This window comes from Mobula hypostoma, chromosome 3 (assembly GCF_963921235.1).
Source record: "Mobula hypostoma chromosome 3, sMobHyp1.1, whole genome shotgun sequence".
Taxonomy (NCBI): domain Eukaryota; kingdom Metazoa; phylum Chordata; class Chondrichthyes; order Myliobatiformes; family Myliobatidae; genus Mobula; species Mobula hypostoma.
This window is the reverse complement of record NC_086099.1, coordinates 3,005,153-3,020,082: the sequence shown is the minus strand read 5'-3', so window position 1 is coordinate 3,020,082 and position 14,930 is coordinate 3,005,153. Positions and strand designations below refer to the sequence as shown.

The following is a 14,930-nucleotide window of genomic DNA, read 5'->3' as shown; positions in this document are numbered from 1 at the left end:
AAACAGCGGCATCCATCATTAAGAAGCCCCATCACCCAGGAAATGTCCTCTTCAGGAGCCTGAAGACACACACTCAATGTTTCAGGAACAGCTTCTTCCCTTCCGCCATCAGATTTCTGAATGGACAGTGAACCCATGAACATTACCGCACTATATTATTTTTCTATTTTTGCTCTCTTTTTACACTATATTTATTTTGTTGTTCTTATTATTATGTTAGTTTATTTATTGAGACACAGCATGGAAACGGCTCTTCTGGCCCTTTGACCCGGACTGTCCGGCAATCCCCCAACTTAATTGCAGCCTAATCACAGGAGAACTTACAGTGCCCAATAAACCGACCAACCAGTAATTCTTGGGACTTGTGGAGGAAACCGGAGCACCCGGAGGAAAGCCAGGCTGTCGTGGGGAAAACCTACAAACTCCTACAGGCACAGCGGCATCTACACTTTCTGAGGAGACTGAGGCGTGCAAGGCTCCCCGCCCCTAGTCTACAGGAGTAACACTGAGAGTGCCAAGTCTGGCTGCATCTTTGTGTGGTATGGAAGCTGCAAGCCATCGGACCACAAGACCCTAAAGAGGATAATAAAAACCAAGAGGTTCACTGGCGTCTCCATCCCCTAAAAATTTTTTGACATTTACTGTTTACCTGCGCTGCGCACTACATACATTTTGAATTATATTTTATGGCAATATTTTGGTTTAGGTGCTATGTGTGCTGTATGTTTTGTGCGTGTACCATGGTCCGGATGAACATAGTTTCGTTTGGTTGCATATATACAGTGACTATACTTCATTAGCAATTTGAAGAGACCTTGTATGTCAAAAAATACACGCAAAAACTTCTATAGATGTACCGTGGAGAGCATTTTGACGGGCTGCATCACTGTCTGGTATGGGGGAGGGGGGGCTATTGTGCAGGACTGAGAGAAGCTGCAGAGGGTTGTAAATTTACTCAGCTCCATCTTGGGTACTAGACTCTGTAGTATCCAACATATTTTCAAGGACTGGTGGCTCAGAAATGCGATGTCCATTATGAAGGACCCAATCCTCCAGGACATGCCCTTTTCTCACTGTTACCATCAGGTAGCAGGTACAGAAGCCTGAAGGCACACACTCAGTGATTCAGGAACAGCTTCTTCCCCTCTGCCATCAGATTCCTAAACAGACATTGAACCCGTGAACACTACCTCACTTTTTAAATATACATTATTTCTGTTTTTGGACAACTTTTAATCTATTCAATATAGTTATATGTTAATTGATTCACTTATTTAAATATTACTTTTCTTCTTCTTCTATATTATATATTGCATTGAACTGCTGTTGCTAAGTTAACTAATTTCACGACACATGCCAGTGATAATAAATAAAAATTGCTGGTGAACGCAGCAGGCCAGGCAGCATCTATAGGAAGAGGTACAGTCAATGTTTTGGGACGGGATCCTTCGTCAGGACTAACTGAAAGAAGAGATAGAAAGAGATTTGAAAGTACGGGGAGGTGGGGCATTAATGGAAGTTAGAGAAGTAAATGTTCATGCCATCAGGTTGGAGGCTACCCAGACACAATATAAGGTGTTGTTCCTCCAACCTGAGTGTGGCTTCACCTTGACAGTAGAGGAGGCCGTGGATAGACATATCATTGTCTTCTCTAACTTCCGTTAATGCCCCACCTCCCCTTCATACCCCATCCCTTTTTTTTCCCTCTTTTTCTCCCTCTGAATATAACTCCTTGCCTGCTCTCCATCCTCTGGGCTCCCCTCCCCCTTTCTTTCTCCCTAGGCCTCCCGTCCCATGATCCTCTCCCTTCTCCAGCCTCATATCTCTTTTGCCAATCAACTTTCCAGCTCTTAGCTCCGTCCCTCCCCCTCCTGTCTTCTCCTGTCATTTCAGATCTCCCCTTTCCCCTCCCACTTTCAAATCTCTTACTATCACTTCTTTCGGTTAGTCCTGACGAAGGGTCTCGCCCCCAAACGTCAACTGTACTTCTTCCGATAGATGCTGCCTGGCCTGCTGCGTTCACCAGCATTTTTTATGTGTGTTGCGTGAATTTCCAGCATCTGCAGATTTCCTCTTGTTTCCAGTGATAATAAACCTGATTCTGATTCTATATGTAGTCAGGTGACAATAAACTTGAACTTGGAATGAGGTGTTTCTTACTTACAATTGATTTCCTCCCCATTTCCCAGGTGTACAGCTCTTCAATTAGCAGAAATATTCAGCAAGAGTGTGCAGTGAGATCTGTGCCCGAGTTTACCTGTTTCCCGTCCAGTCTGACGCGTCCCCAGGTTGATGACAGGTGTGCCGAATGCACCTGCCTCACGCACCCCACAGCTACTGTTGCCAATCATCAGGCCAGCGTGTGCAACTAACTGGATAAACTGTTCAAAGGGGATATGCTTCACAGCCCGGAAGCTTGGATTCTTTTCAATCCCTTTCTTTCTCATCACTCGCACCATTTCTTTGCTTCCTACAAGCATAAATCAAAATTGATAGAATCAGTTCATAGTCAGCCCGGTGGCCCATTGGAAAAAAAATCAGACTATCTTGTCACGGGTTACTAAGAGCAAGGCTAACATTTATAAGATGACATGGAAAATATGCACAAGTACGTGTAAAGTTTTAAAAATGGAAGTTCATTTGTTAGGTGCTGAGTCTTATGATGTAGGCAGTCATGGTTTTCCTATGACCTGGATTGTTCTTAACAAGTTTTTCTTCAGAAGTGGTTTGCCATTGCCTTCTTCTGGGCAGTGTCTTTACAAGAATTTAGTGTGGACCAATTGTGAGGTGTTACGCTTTGGAAGGACCAACCAGGATAAGACTTACACGGGAAGTGGTGGAGCACTGAGGAGTGTAGCAGAACAGAGGGATCTGGGAATACAGATACATAAATCCTTGATAGTGGCGACACAGATAGACAGGGTCATAAAGGGAGCTTTTGCACATTGATCTTCATAAATCAAAGTATTGAGTACAGGAGTTGGGATGCTATGTTGAAGTTGATGAGGCCTAATTTGGAGTACTATGCGTAGTTCAAGTCATCTACCTACAGGAAATACAGAAATAAGATTGAAAGAGTACAGGGAAAATATACAAGGATGCTGTCAGGATTTGTGGACCAGAATTATAGGGAAAGATTGAATAGTTTCGGACTTTATTCCCTGGAGAGTAGAAGAATGAAGAGAGATGTGATAGAGGTATACTAAATTATGAGGGGTACAGATAGGGGAAATGTGATGAAGAGAGATGTGATAGAGGTACACAAAATTATGAGGGGTATAGATAGGGGAAATGCAAGCATGCTTTTTCCAGTAAAGCTGGGAGAGACTACAACTAGAGGTCATGGGTTAAGGGTGAACGGTGAAATGTTTAAGGGAAACCTGAGGGGGAACATCTTCACTCAGTGGGTGGTGAGAGTGTGGAAGAAGTTGCCAGTGGAAGTGGTGGACGTGGGTTTGATTTCAACACAAGAGAAAATTGGATGGGTATGAGGATGCAGCGGTATGAAGGGCTCTGGGACTATCCAGGTTAATAGTTCGGTATGAACCACATGGGCTGATGGGCCTGTCTCTGTATTGTTGTGTTTTATGACTCTATAAGAAAGTTATCATAAACTGGACGCAACATATTCAGACACCATCTATAAATAAGTGTTCAGACCAGCTATCAAAGTGCATTTATCAAAGTATGCACAGTATACATTAATACAACCTTAATACAACCTTTACAGTCATCTAACAGGCAGCCACAAAGCAATAAAACCTAAAAATAAACCCGTATATGTGAAAAAAATTGTCTAACACCCAATGTGCAGAGAATGAAAAACCACACCCAGCCCATAAAAATAAAACAATAAAATAACCCATAAAAAAGACCATCAGACACCCAATGTGAAATGAAAATAACTCATGTAAACAGCAACTGCAAGCAAATAGCCTGTGTAATCAGAATGGCAGGCGGTGACTAGTGGGGTACCGCAAGGCTCAGTGCTGGGACCCCAGTTGTTTACAATATATATTAATGACTTGGATGAGGGAATTAAATGCAGCATCTCCAAGTTTGCGGATGACACGAAGCTGGGTGGCAGTGTTAGCAGTGAGGAGGATGCTAAGAGGATGCAGGGTGACTTGGATAGGTTGGGTGAGTGGGCAAACTCATGGCAGATGCAATTTAATGTGGATAAATGTGAAGTTATCCACTTTGGTGGCAAAAATAGGAAAACAGATTATTATCTGAATGGTGGCCGATTAGGAAAAGGGGAGGTGCAACGAGACCTGGGTGTCATTATACACCAGTCATTGAAAGTGGGCATGCAGGTACAGCAGGCGGTGAAAAAGGCGAACGGTATGCTGGCATTTTAGTACAGGAGCAGGGAGGTACTACTGCAGTTGTACAAGGCCTTGGTGAGACCACACCTGGAGTATTGTGTGCAGTTTTGGTCCCCTAATCTGAGGAAAGACATCTTTGCCATAGAGGGAGTACAAAGAAGGTTCACCAGATTGATTCCTGGGATGGCAGGTCTTTCATATGAAGAAAGACTGGATGAACTGGGCTTGTACTCGTTGGAATTTAGAAGATTGAGGGGGGATCTGATTGAAACGTATAAGATCCTAAAGGGATTGGACAGGCTAGATGCAGGAAGATTGTTCCCGATGTTGGGGAGGTCTAGAACGAGGGGTCGCAGTTTGAGGATAGAGGGGAAGCCTTTTAGGACCGAGGTTAGGAAAAACTTCTTCACACAGAGAGTGGTGAATCTGTGGAATTCTCTGCCACAGCAAACTGTTGAGGCCAGTTCATTAGCTATGTTTAAAAGGAAGTTAGATATGGCCCTTGTGGCTACAGGGGTCAGGGGGTATGGAGGGAAGGCTGGGTTCTGAGTTGGATGATCAGCCATGATCATAATAAATGGCGGTGCAGGCTCGAAGGGCCGAATGGCCTACTCCTGCACCTATTTTCTATGTTTCTATGTTTCTATGTAATAGATCAGTGCACATTTCCAAGAGAAAGGGCGCACTGGGAACACAAGGTGCCCTGTTTCAGGATTCCAGTCAGAACTACCCAGTCGAGTATCGTTCAGACCTCTGGCATCATTGCACAGCCCCAATCACTGCTCCCAGACGCAGAGTGCTCCAAGCAAAATGCTCAGCCATCAGAATGAGGGCAGTGAGTCAGGGCAGTTTGCCCAGGGATTCTTATCCAGAGATGTATACTGCAAAACAAAGATCAAGAACTTCCCCAGCCATCACAAACTGCACTACCATATCAAATACAGTTCGGGAACAGTTACTACCCCTCAACTAGAGGGGTAACTTAACTCAACTTCACTCACCTCAACGTTGAAATGTTCCCACAACCAATGGACTCACTTTCACGGACTCTTCATCTCATGTTCTCAATACTTATCGTTATTTATTTGTTTGTTTGTTTGTATTTGCATCATTTCTTGCCTTTTGCAAATTGGTTGTTTGTCCATTCTGATGCGTGCAGTCTTTCATTGACTCTATTATATTTCTTGGATTTACTGAGTATGCCCACAAGAAAATAAACCTCAGGGTACCATATGGTGGCACATATGTACTTTGATAATAAACTTACTTTGAACTTTGAAATACACACGTTGCAGGCAGATTTCATAAAAAGCAAACTTAAAGCAACTGCAGAGATGAATAGCAACACACACAAAATTCTGGAGCAACACACACAAAAAATGCTGTTGAACGCAGCAGGCCAGGCAGCATCTCTGGGAAGAGGTACAGTCGACGTTTCAGGCCGAGACCCTTTGTCAAGACTAACTGAAAGAAGAGATAGTAAGAGATTTGAAAGTGGGAGGGGGAGATCGGAAATGATAGGAGAAGACTGGGGGGAGGTAGATTTAAGAGCTGGACAGTTAATCAACTTTCCAGCTCTTAGCTGCATCCCTTCCCCCCTCCTGTCTTCTCCAATTTTTCAGATCTCCCCCTCCCCCTCTCAAATCTCTTACTATCTCTTCTTTCAGTTAGTCTTGACGAAGGGTCCCGGCCCGAAACGTCGACTGTACCTCTTCCTAGAGATGCTGCCTGGCCTGCTGCGTTCACCAGCATTTTCCATGTGTGTTGCTTGAATTTCCAGCATCTGCAGATTTCCTCGTGTCTGGAGTAACTCAGTAGCCCAGGCAGTATCTATGGAAAAAGTATAGTTGATGTTTCGGGCTGAAAAATTTTAGCAGGACTGGAGAAAAAAGGCTGAGGAATAGATTTAAAAGGTAAGGGGAGGGGAGAGAAAAACACAAGGTGATAGGTGAAACCTGGAGGGGAGGGATGAAGTAAAGAGCTGGGAAGTGGATTGGTGAGACAGAAGGCTATGGAAGAAAGAAAAAGGAGGGAGAAGCACCAGAGGGAGGTGATGGGTCGGCAAGGAGATGAGGTGAGAGAGGGAAAAGGGGATGGGAAATGGAGAAGGTGGGGTATGTTGGGGGGCATTATCAGGAGTTTAAGAAAGAGAAGCTCATGCCATCAGGTTGGAGGCCATGGATGGACAAATCAGAATGGGAATGGGAAGTGGAATTAAAATGAGTGGCCACTGGGAGATCTCACTTGTTTTGGCGGACAGCGTTCACCTATCACATATGAACATAAGAAATAGGAGCAGGAGTCGGCCATCTAGCCCATCGAACCTGCCCCGCCATTCAATAATATCATGGCTGATCTGGCCACGGACTCATCTCCACCTACCTGCCTTTTCCTCATAATGCTTAATTCCCCTTATATGAAAAAATCTATCCAATCTTGTCTTAAATATATTTACTGAGGTAACCTCCACTGCTTCATTGGGCAGGGAATTCCACAGATGCACCACTCTCTGGGGAAAGTACTTTCTTCTCATCTCTGTCCTAAATTTATGCCACCAAATCTTTAGGCTATGTCCCCTACTGCTAGTCTCAGCTACCAGTGGAAACAACTTTACTGCCTCTATCTTATCTACCCCTTTCATAATTTTATATGTTTCTATAAGATCTACTCTCATTCTTCTGAATTATAGCAAGTACAGTCCCAGGCAACTCAATCTCTCCTCATAGTCCAAAACCTCTCCTCTCTGGAATCAACCTGGTGAATCTCCTCTGCACTGCCTCCAAAGCCAGTATATCCTTCCTCAAGTAAGGAGACCAGAACTGCACGCAGTACTCCAGGTGCGGCCTCACCAGTACCCTGTACAGTTGCAGCATAACCTCCCTGCTCTTAAATTCAATCCCTCTAGCAATGAAGTCCAGCATTCCATTTGCCTTCTTGATAGCCTGCTGCACCTGCAAACCAACCTTTTGTGATTCATGCACAAGCACTCCCAAGTCCCTCTGCACAGCAGCATGCTGCAAACCATTTAAATAATAATCTGCTCTTCCATTTTTCCTTCCAAAGTGGATGACCACACATTTACCAACATTGTACTCCATCTGCCAGACCCTTGCCCACTCTCTTAACCTATCTATATTTCTCTGCAGACTCTCCATATCTCCTACACAATTTGCTTTCCCACTCAATTTAGTATCATCAGCAAACTTAGATACACTACACTCGGTCCCTTCTTCCAGATCGTTAATGTATATCGTGAACAGTTGTGGGCCCAGTACTGACCCCTGCAAAACACCACTCACCGCTGACTGACAACCAGAGTAACACCCATGTATCCCAACTCTCTACTTTCTATTAGTTAACCAATCCTCTATCCATGCAAATACATCACCCCAACTCTATGCATCTTTATTTCATGGATAAGGCTTTTATGTGGCACCTTATCAAACGCCTTCTGGAAATCCAAGTAAGCAATGTTGATCTGTTCCCCTCTATCCACTGCACTCATTATATCCTCAAAGAACTCCAGTAAGTTTGTCAAACAGGACCTGCCTTTGCTGAATCCATGCTGCGTCTGCCTGATGGATCCATTTCTTTCCACATGCCTCGTTATTTCTTCTTTAATGATAGCTTCAATCATTTTCTAACTGGCCGAGTGTTACCTGCCCTTTGCCTACATCCTTTTTTGAACAGTGGCATGACATTCTACGTTTAAATTTACTCCTCAGGTTTTTTTCTCCAGTTCTGCCGAAGGGTTTCGGCCCACAACATCGACTGTAATTTTTTCTATAGATGCTGCCTGGCCTGCTGAGTTCCTCCAGTATTTTGTGTGTGTGTTGCTCTAGATTTCCAGCATATGCAAATTTTGTCTTGTTTGCAGAGATGTTTATTCATATCTCTAGAATGACAGAACTTCTACAAAGTGACTTAACCCAGTTATGCTTACCTGCCGTTTCCCAACGGGCAATTCATTTACTACTAGCTGGACGGTTCTGCACTTTTTTCATCAAGTATCCATCCAATTCCCTTTATGGAAGGCATTGCGTCAGTTTCCCTCAGCTCACTGGTTCTCTCCGTGCACAAACCCAGCATAGCTGAACATAGTACAGCACAGTACAGGCCCTTCGGCCCACAATGTTGTGCCGACCCTCAAACCCTGCCTTCCATATAAGCCCCCACCTTAGATTCCTCCATATACCTGTCTGGTAGTCTCTTAAACTTCACGAGTGTATCTGCCTCCACCACTGACTCAGGCAGTGCATTCCACACACCAACCACTCTCTGAGTAAAAACCTTCCTCTAATATTCCCCTTGAACTTCCCACCCCTTACCTTAAAGCCATGTCCTCTTGTATTGAGCAGTGGTGCCCTGGGGAAGAGGCGCTGGCTATCCACTCTATCTATTCCTCTTATTATCTTGTACACCTCTATCATGTCTCCTCTCATCCTCCTTCTCTCCAAAAAGTAAAGCCCTAGCTCCCTTAATCTCTGATCATAATGCATACTCTCTAAACCAGGCAGCATCCTGGTAAATCTCCTCTGTACCCTTTCCAATGCTTCCACATCCTTCCTATAGTGAGGTGACCAGAACTGGACACAGAACTTCAAGTGTGGCCTAACCAGAGTTTTACAGAGCTGCATCATTACATCGCGACTCTTAAACTCTATCCCTCGACTTATGAAAGCTAACACCCCATAAGCTTTCTTAACTACCCTATCCACCTGTGAGGCAACTTTCAGGGATCTGTGGACATGTACCCCGAGATCCCTCTGCTCCTCCACACGACCAAGTATCCTGCCAAGTAAGCTGGTCCTTCTTTATTCTGTTGACACTCTACATGATTCTGAACACCTCCTCAAACTCCCAGTGAAAACCACTCTGGGTTTCCTTATTAAAGCACTGAGAGCTGCTGGCATTTCCCACCCATTTCTACATGCCTGCTGATTTGACTGGCTAGGTAGACCAGGATAAAGGACGGTAACCGAGTATGGATTCTGACACAGACCAGGCAGGACAAAGATGGGGGGTTTTCTTTTCTGAGAGATGCTCACCGACAAGAGCAGTTGAAGGAAGATATCGATCAGGAGACTGTAGTCGAAGGCAGATATTAGTCAGGGAAGTAGTCTAGGGAAGGTATTGATGGGGAGGGCAGTCTGAGGAAGGTATTGATTAGCAGACAGCAGTCTAACGAAGCTATCTATTGATCAGCAGGTGGCAGTCTAAGGATGTACTGATCGGGAGACGGCAGTCCAAGGATGTACTGATCGGCAGACGGCAGTCTAAGGATGTACTGATCGGGAGACGGCAGTCCAAGGATGTACTGATCGGGAGACGGCAGTCTAAGGATGTACTGATCGGGAGACGGCAGTCTAAGGATGTACTGATCGGGAGACGGCAGTCTAAGGATGTACTGATCGGGAGACGGCAGTCTAAGGATGTACTGATCGGGAGACGGCAGTCCAAGGATGTACTGATCGGGAGACGGCAGTCTAAGGATGTACTGATCGGGAGACGGCAGTCTAAGGATGTACTGATCGGGAGACGGCAGTCCAAGGATGTACTGATCGGGAGACGGCAGTCCAAGGATGTACTGATCGGGAGACGGCAGTCTAAGGATGTACTGATCGGGAGACGGCAGTCTAAGGATGTACTGATCGGGAGACGGCAGTCTAAGGATGTACTGATCGGGAGACGGCAGTCCAAGGATGTACTGATCGGGAGACGGCAGTCCAAGGATGTACTGATCGGGAGACGGCAGTCTAAGGATGTACTGATCGGGAGACGGCAGTCTAAGGATGTACTGATCGGGAGACGGCAGTCTAAGGATGTACTGATCGGGAGACGGCAGTCTAAAAAAGGCACTGATCGGGAGACGGCAGTCTAAGGATGTACTGATCGGGAGACGGCAGTCTAAGGATGTACTGATCGGGAGACGGCAGTCTAAGGATGTACTGATCGGGAGACGGCAGTCTAAGGATGTACTGATCGGGAGACGGCAGTCCAAGGATGTACTGATCGGGAGACGGCAGTCTAAGGATGTACTGATCGGGAGACGGCAGTCCAAGGATGTACTGATCGGGAGACGGCAGTCTAAGGATGTACTGATCGGGAGACGGCAGTCCAAGGATGTACTGATCGGGAGACGGCAGTCTAAGGATGTACTGATCGGGAGACGGCAGTCTAAGGATGTACTGATCGGGAGACGGCAGTCTAAGGATGTACTGATCGGGAGACGGCAGTCTAAGGATGTACTGATCGGGAGACGGCAGTCCAAGGATGTACTGATCGGGAGACGGCAGTCTAAGGATGTACTGATCGGGAGACGGCAGTCTAAGGATGTACTGATCGGGAGACGGCAGTCTAAGGATGTACTGATCGGGAGACGGCAGTCCAAGGATGTACTGATCGGGAGACGGCAGTCCAAGGATGTACTGATCGGGAGACGGCAGTCCAAGGATGTACTGATCGGGAGACGGCAGTCTAAAAAAGGCACTGATCGGGAGACGGCAGTCTAAGGATGTACTGATCGGGAGACGGCAGTCCAAGGATGTACTGATCGGGAGACGGCAGTCTAAGGATGTACTGATCGGGAGACGGCAGTCCAAGGATGTACTGATCGGGAGACGGCAGTCTAAGGATGTACTGATCGGGAGACGGCAGTCTAAGGATGTACTGATCGGGAGACGGCAGTCTAAAAAAGGCACTGATCGGCAGACGGCAGTCTAAGGATGTACTGATCGGGAGACGGCAGTCCAAGGATGTACTGATCGGCAGACGGCAGTCTAAGTATGTACTGATCGGGAGACGGCAGTCCAAGGATGTACTGATCGGGAGACGGCAGTCTAAGGATGTACTGATCGGGAGACGGCAGTCTAAGGATGTACTGATCGGGAGACGGCAGTCCAAGGATGTACTGATCGGCAGACGGCAGTCTAAGGATGTACTGATCGGCAGACGGCAGTCCAAGGATGTAGTGATCGGGAGACGGCAGTCTAAGGATGTACTGATCGGGAGACGGCAGTCTAAGGATGTACTGATCGGGAGACGGCAGTCTAAGGATGTACTGATCGGGAGACGGCAGTCCAAGGATGTACTGATCGGGAGACGGCAGTCTAAGGATGTACTGATCGGGAGACGGCAGTCCAAGGATGTACTGATCGGGAGACGGCAGTCTAAGGATGCACTGATCGGGAGACGGCAGTCTAAGGATGTACTGATCGGGAGACGGCAGTCTAAGGATGTGCTGATCGGGAGACGGCAGTCTAAGGATGTGCTGATCGGGAGACGGCAGTCCAAGGATGTGCTGATCGGGAGACGGCAGTCCAAGGATGTGCTGATCGGGAGACGGCAGTCTAAGGATGTGCTGATCGGGAGACGGCAGTCCAAGGATGTACTGATCGGGAGACGGCAGTCTAAGGATGTACTGATCGGGAGACGGCAGTCTAAGGATGTACTGATCGGGAGACGGCAGTCCAAGGATGTACTGATCGGGAGACGGCAGTCCAAGGATGTACTGATCGGGAGACGGCAGTCCAAGGATGTACTGATCGGGAGACGGCAGTCCAAGGATGTACTGATCGGGAGACGGCAGTCCAAGGATGTACTGATCGGGAGACGGCAGTCCAAGGATGTACTGATCGGGAGACGGCAGTCCAAGGATGTACTGATCGGGAGACGGCAGTCTAAGGATGTACTGATCGGGAGACGGCAGTCCAAGGATGTACTGATCGGGAGACGGCAGTCCAAGGATGTACTGATCGGGAGACGGCAGTCCAAGGATGTACTGATCGGGAGACGGCAGTCTAAGGATGTACTGATCGGGAGACGGCAGTCTAAAAAAGGCACTGATCGGGAGACGGCAGTCTAAGGATGTACTGATCGGGAGACGGCAGTCCAAGGATGTACTGATCGGCAGACGGCAGTCTAAGGATGTACTGATCGGGAGACGGCAGTCTAAGGATGTACTGATCGGGAGACGGCAGTCTAAAAAAGGCACTGATCGGGAGACGGCAGTCTAAGGATGTACTGATCGGGAGACGGCAGTCCAAGGATGTACTGATCGGCAGACGGCAGTCTAAGGATGTACTGATCGGCAGACGGCAGTCTAAGGATGTACTGATCGGCAGACGGCAGTCTAAGGATGTACTGATCGGGAGACGGCAGTCTAACTAAGGCACTGATCGGGAGAGGGCAGTCTAAGGATGTACTGATCGGGAGAGGGCAGTCCAAGGATGTACTGATCGGCAGACGGCAGTCTAAGGATGTACTGATCGGCAGACGGCAGTCTAAGGATGTACTGATCGGGAGACGGCAGTCCAAGGATGTACTGATCGGGAGACGGCAGTCCAAGGATGTACTGATCGGGAGACGGCAGTCCAAGGATGTACTGATCGGCAGACGGCAGTCCAAGGATGTACTGATCGGCAGACGGCAGTCCAAGGATGTACTGATCGGCAGACGGCAGATGTACGGCAGTCCAAGGATGTACTGATCGGGAGACGGCAGTCCAAGGATGTACTGATCGGGAGACGGCAGTCCAAGGATGTACTGATCGGGAGACGGCAGTCCAAGGATGTACTGATCGGGAGACGGCAGTCTAAGGATGTACTGATCGGGAGACGGCAGTCTAAGGATGTACTGATCGGGAGACGGCAGTCTAAGGATGTACTGATCGGGAGACGGCAGTCTAAGGATGTACTGATCGGGAGACGGCAGTCTAAGGATGTACTGATCGGGAGACGGCAGTCTAAGGATGTACTGATCGGGAGACGGCAGTCCAAGGATGTACTGATCGGCAGACGGCAGTCTAAGGATGTACTGATCGGCAGACGGCAGTCCAAGGATGTACTGATCGGCAGACGGCAGTCCAAGGATGTACTGATCGGCAGACGGCAGTCCAAGGATGTACTGATCGGGAGACGGCAGTCCAAGGATGTACTGATCGGCAGACGGCAGTCCAAGGATGTACTGATCGGCAGACGGCAGTCCAAGGATGTACTGATCGGCAGACGGCAGTCTAAGGATGTACTGATCGGCAGACGGCAGTCTAAGGATGTACTGATCGGCAGACGGCAGTCCAAGGATGTACTGATCGGGAGACGGCAGTCCAAGGATGTACTGATCGGCAGACGGCAGTCCAAGGATGTACTGATCGGCAGACGGCAGTCTAAGGATGTACTGATCGGGAGACGGCAGTCCAAGGATGTACTGATCGGGAGACGGCAGTCCAAGGATGTACTGATCGGGAGACGGCAGTCCAAGGATGTACTGATCGGGAGACGGCAGTCCAAGGATGTACTGATCGGCAGACGGCAGTCCAAGGATGTACTGATCGGCAGACGGCAGTCCAAGGATGTACTGATCGGCAGACGGCAGTCCAAGGATGTACTGATCGGCAGACGGCAGTCCAAGGATGTACTGATCGGCAGACGGCAGTCCAAGGATGTACTGATCGGCAGACGGCAGTCCAAGGATGTACTGATCGGCAGACGGCAGTCCAAGGATGTACTGATCGGCAGACGGCAGTCCAAGGATGTACTGATCGGCAGACGGCAGTCCAAGGATGTACTGATCGGCAGACGGCAGTCTAAGGATGTACTGATCGGCAGACGGCAGTCTAAGGATGTACTGATCGGGAGACGGCAGTCCAAGGATGTAGTGATCGGGAGACGGCAGTCTAAGGATGTACTGATCGGGAGACGGCAGTCTAAGGATGTACTGATCGGGAGACGGCAGTCTAAGGATGTACTGATCGGGAGACGGCAGTCCAAGGATGTACTGATCGGGAGACGGCAGTCTAAGGATGTACTGATCGGGAGACGGCAGTCCAAGGATGTACTGATCGGGAGACGGCAGTCTAAGGATGCACTGATCGGGAGACGGCAGTCTAAGGATGTACTGATCGGGAGACGGCAGTCCAAGGATGTACTGATCGGGAGACGGCAGTCTAAGGATGTACTGATCGGGAGACGGCAGTCCAAGGATGTACTGATCGGGAGACGGCAGTCCAAGGATGTACTGATCGGGAGACGGCAGTCCAAGGATGTACTGATCGGGAGACGGCAGTCCAAGGATGTACTGATCGGGAGACGGCAGTCCAAGGATGTACTGATCGGGAGACGGCAGTCCAAGGATGTACTGATCGGGAGACGGCAGTCCAAGGATGTACTGATCGGGAGACGGCAGTCCAAGGATGTACTGATCGGGAGACGGCAGTCCAAGGATGTACTGATCGGGAGACGGCAGTCCAAGGATGTACTGATCGGGAGACGGCAGTCCAAGGAAGTACTGATCGGGAGACGGCAGTCCAAGGATGTACTGATCGGGAGACGGCAGTCCAAGGATGTACTGATCGGGAGACGGCAGTCCAAGGATGTACTGATCGGGAGACGGCAGTCCAAGGATGTACTGATCGGGAGACGGCAGTCCAAGGATGTACTGATCGGGAGACGGCAGTCCAAGGATGTACTGATCGGGAGACGGCAGTCCAAGGATGTACTGATCGGGAGACGGCAGTCCAAGGATGTACTGATCGGGAGACGGCAGTCCAAGGATGTACTGATCGGGAGACGGCAGTCCAAGGATGTACTGATCGGGAGACGGCAG

The 14,930-nt window shown here is 48.3% G+C and overlaps 1 protein-coding gene across 3 annotated transcripts in view; it reads right to left on the bottom strand.

Moving 5' to 3' along the window:
* gne (glucosamine (UDP-N-acetyl)-2-epimerase/N-acetylmannosamine kinase) overlaps positions 1–14,930 on the bottom strand; it is a 138,261-nt gene that overhangs the window by 52,591 nt on the left and 70,740 nt on the right. For all 3 annotated transcript variants that reach the window (XM_063042570.1, XM_063042567.1, XM_063042568.1), the window contains one exon: positions 2,258–2,470. In XM_063042570.1, the coding sequence (XP_062898640.1) occupies positions 2,258–2,470 (213 nt within the window). The remainder of the gene's footprint in view (positions 1–2,257; positions 2,471–14,930) is intronic.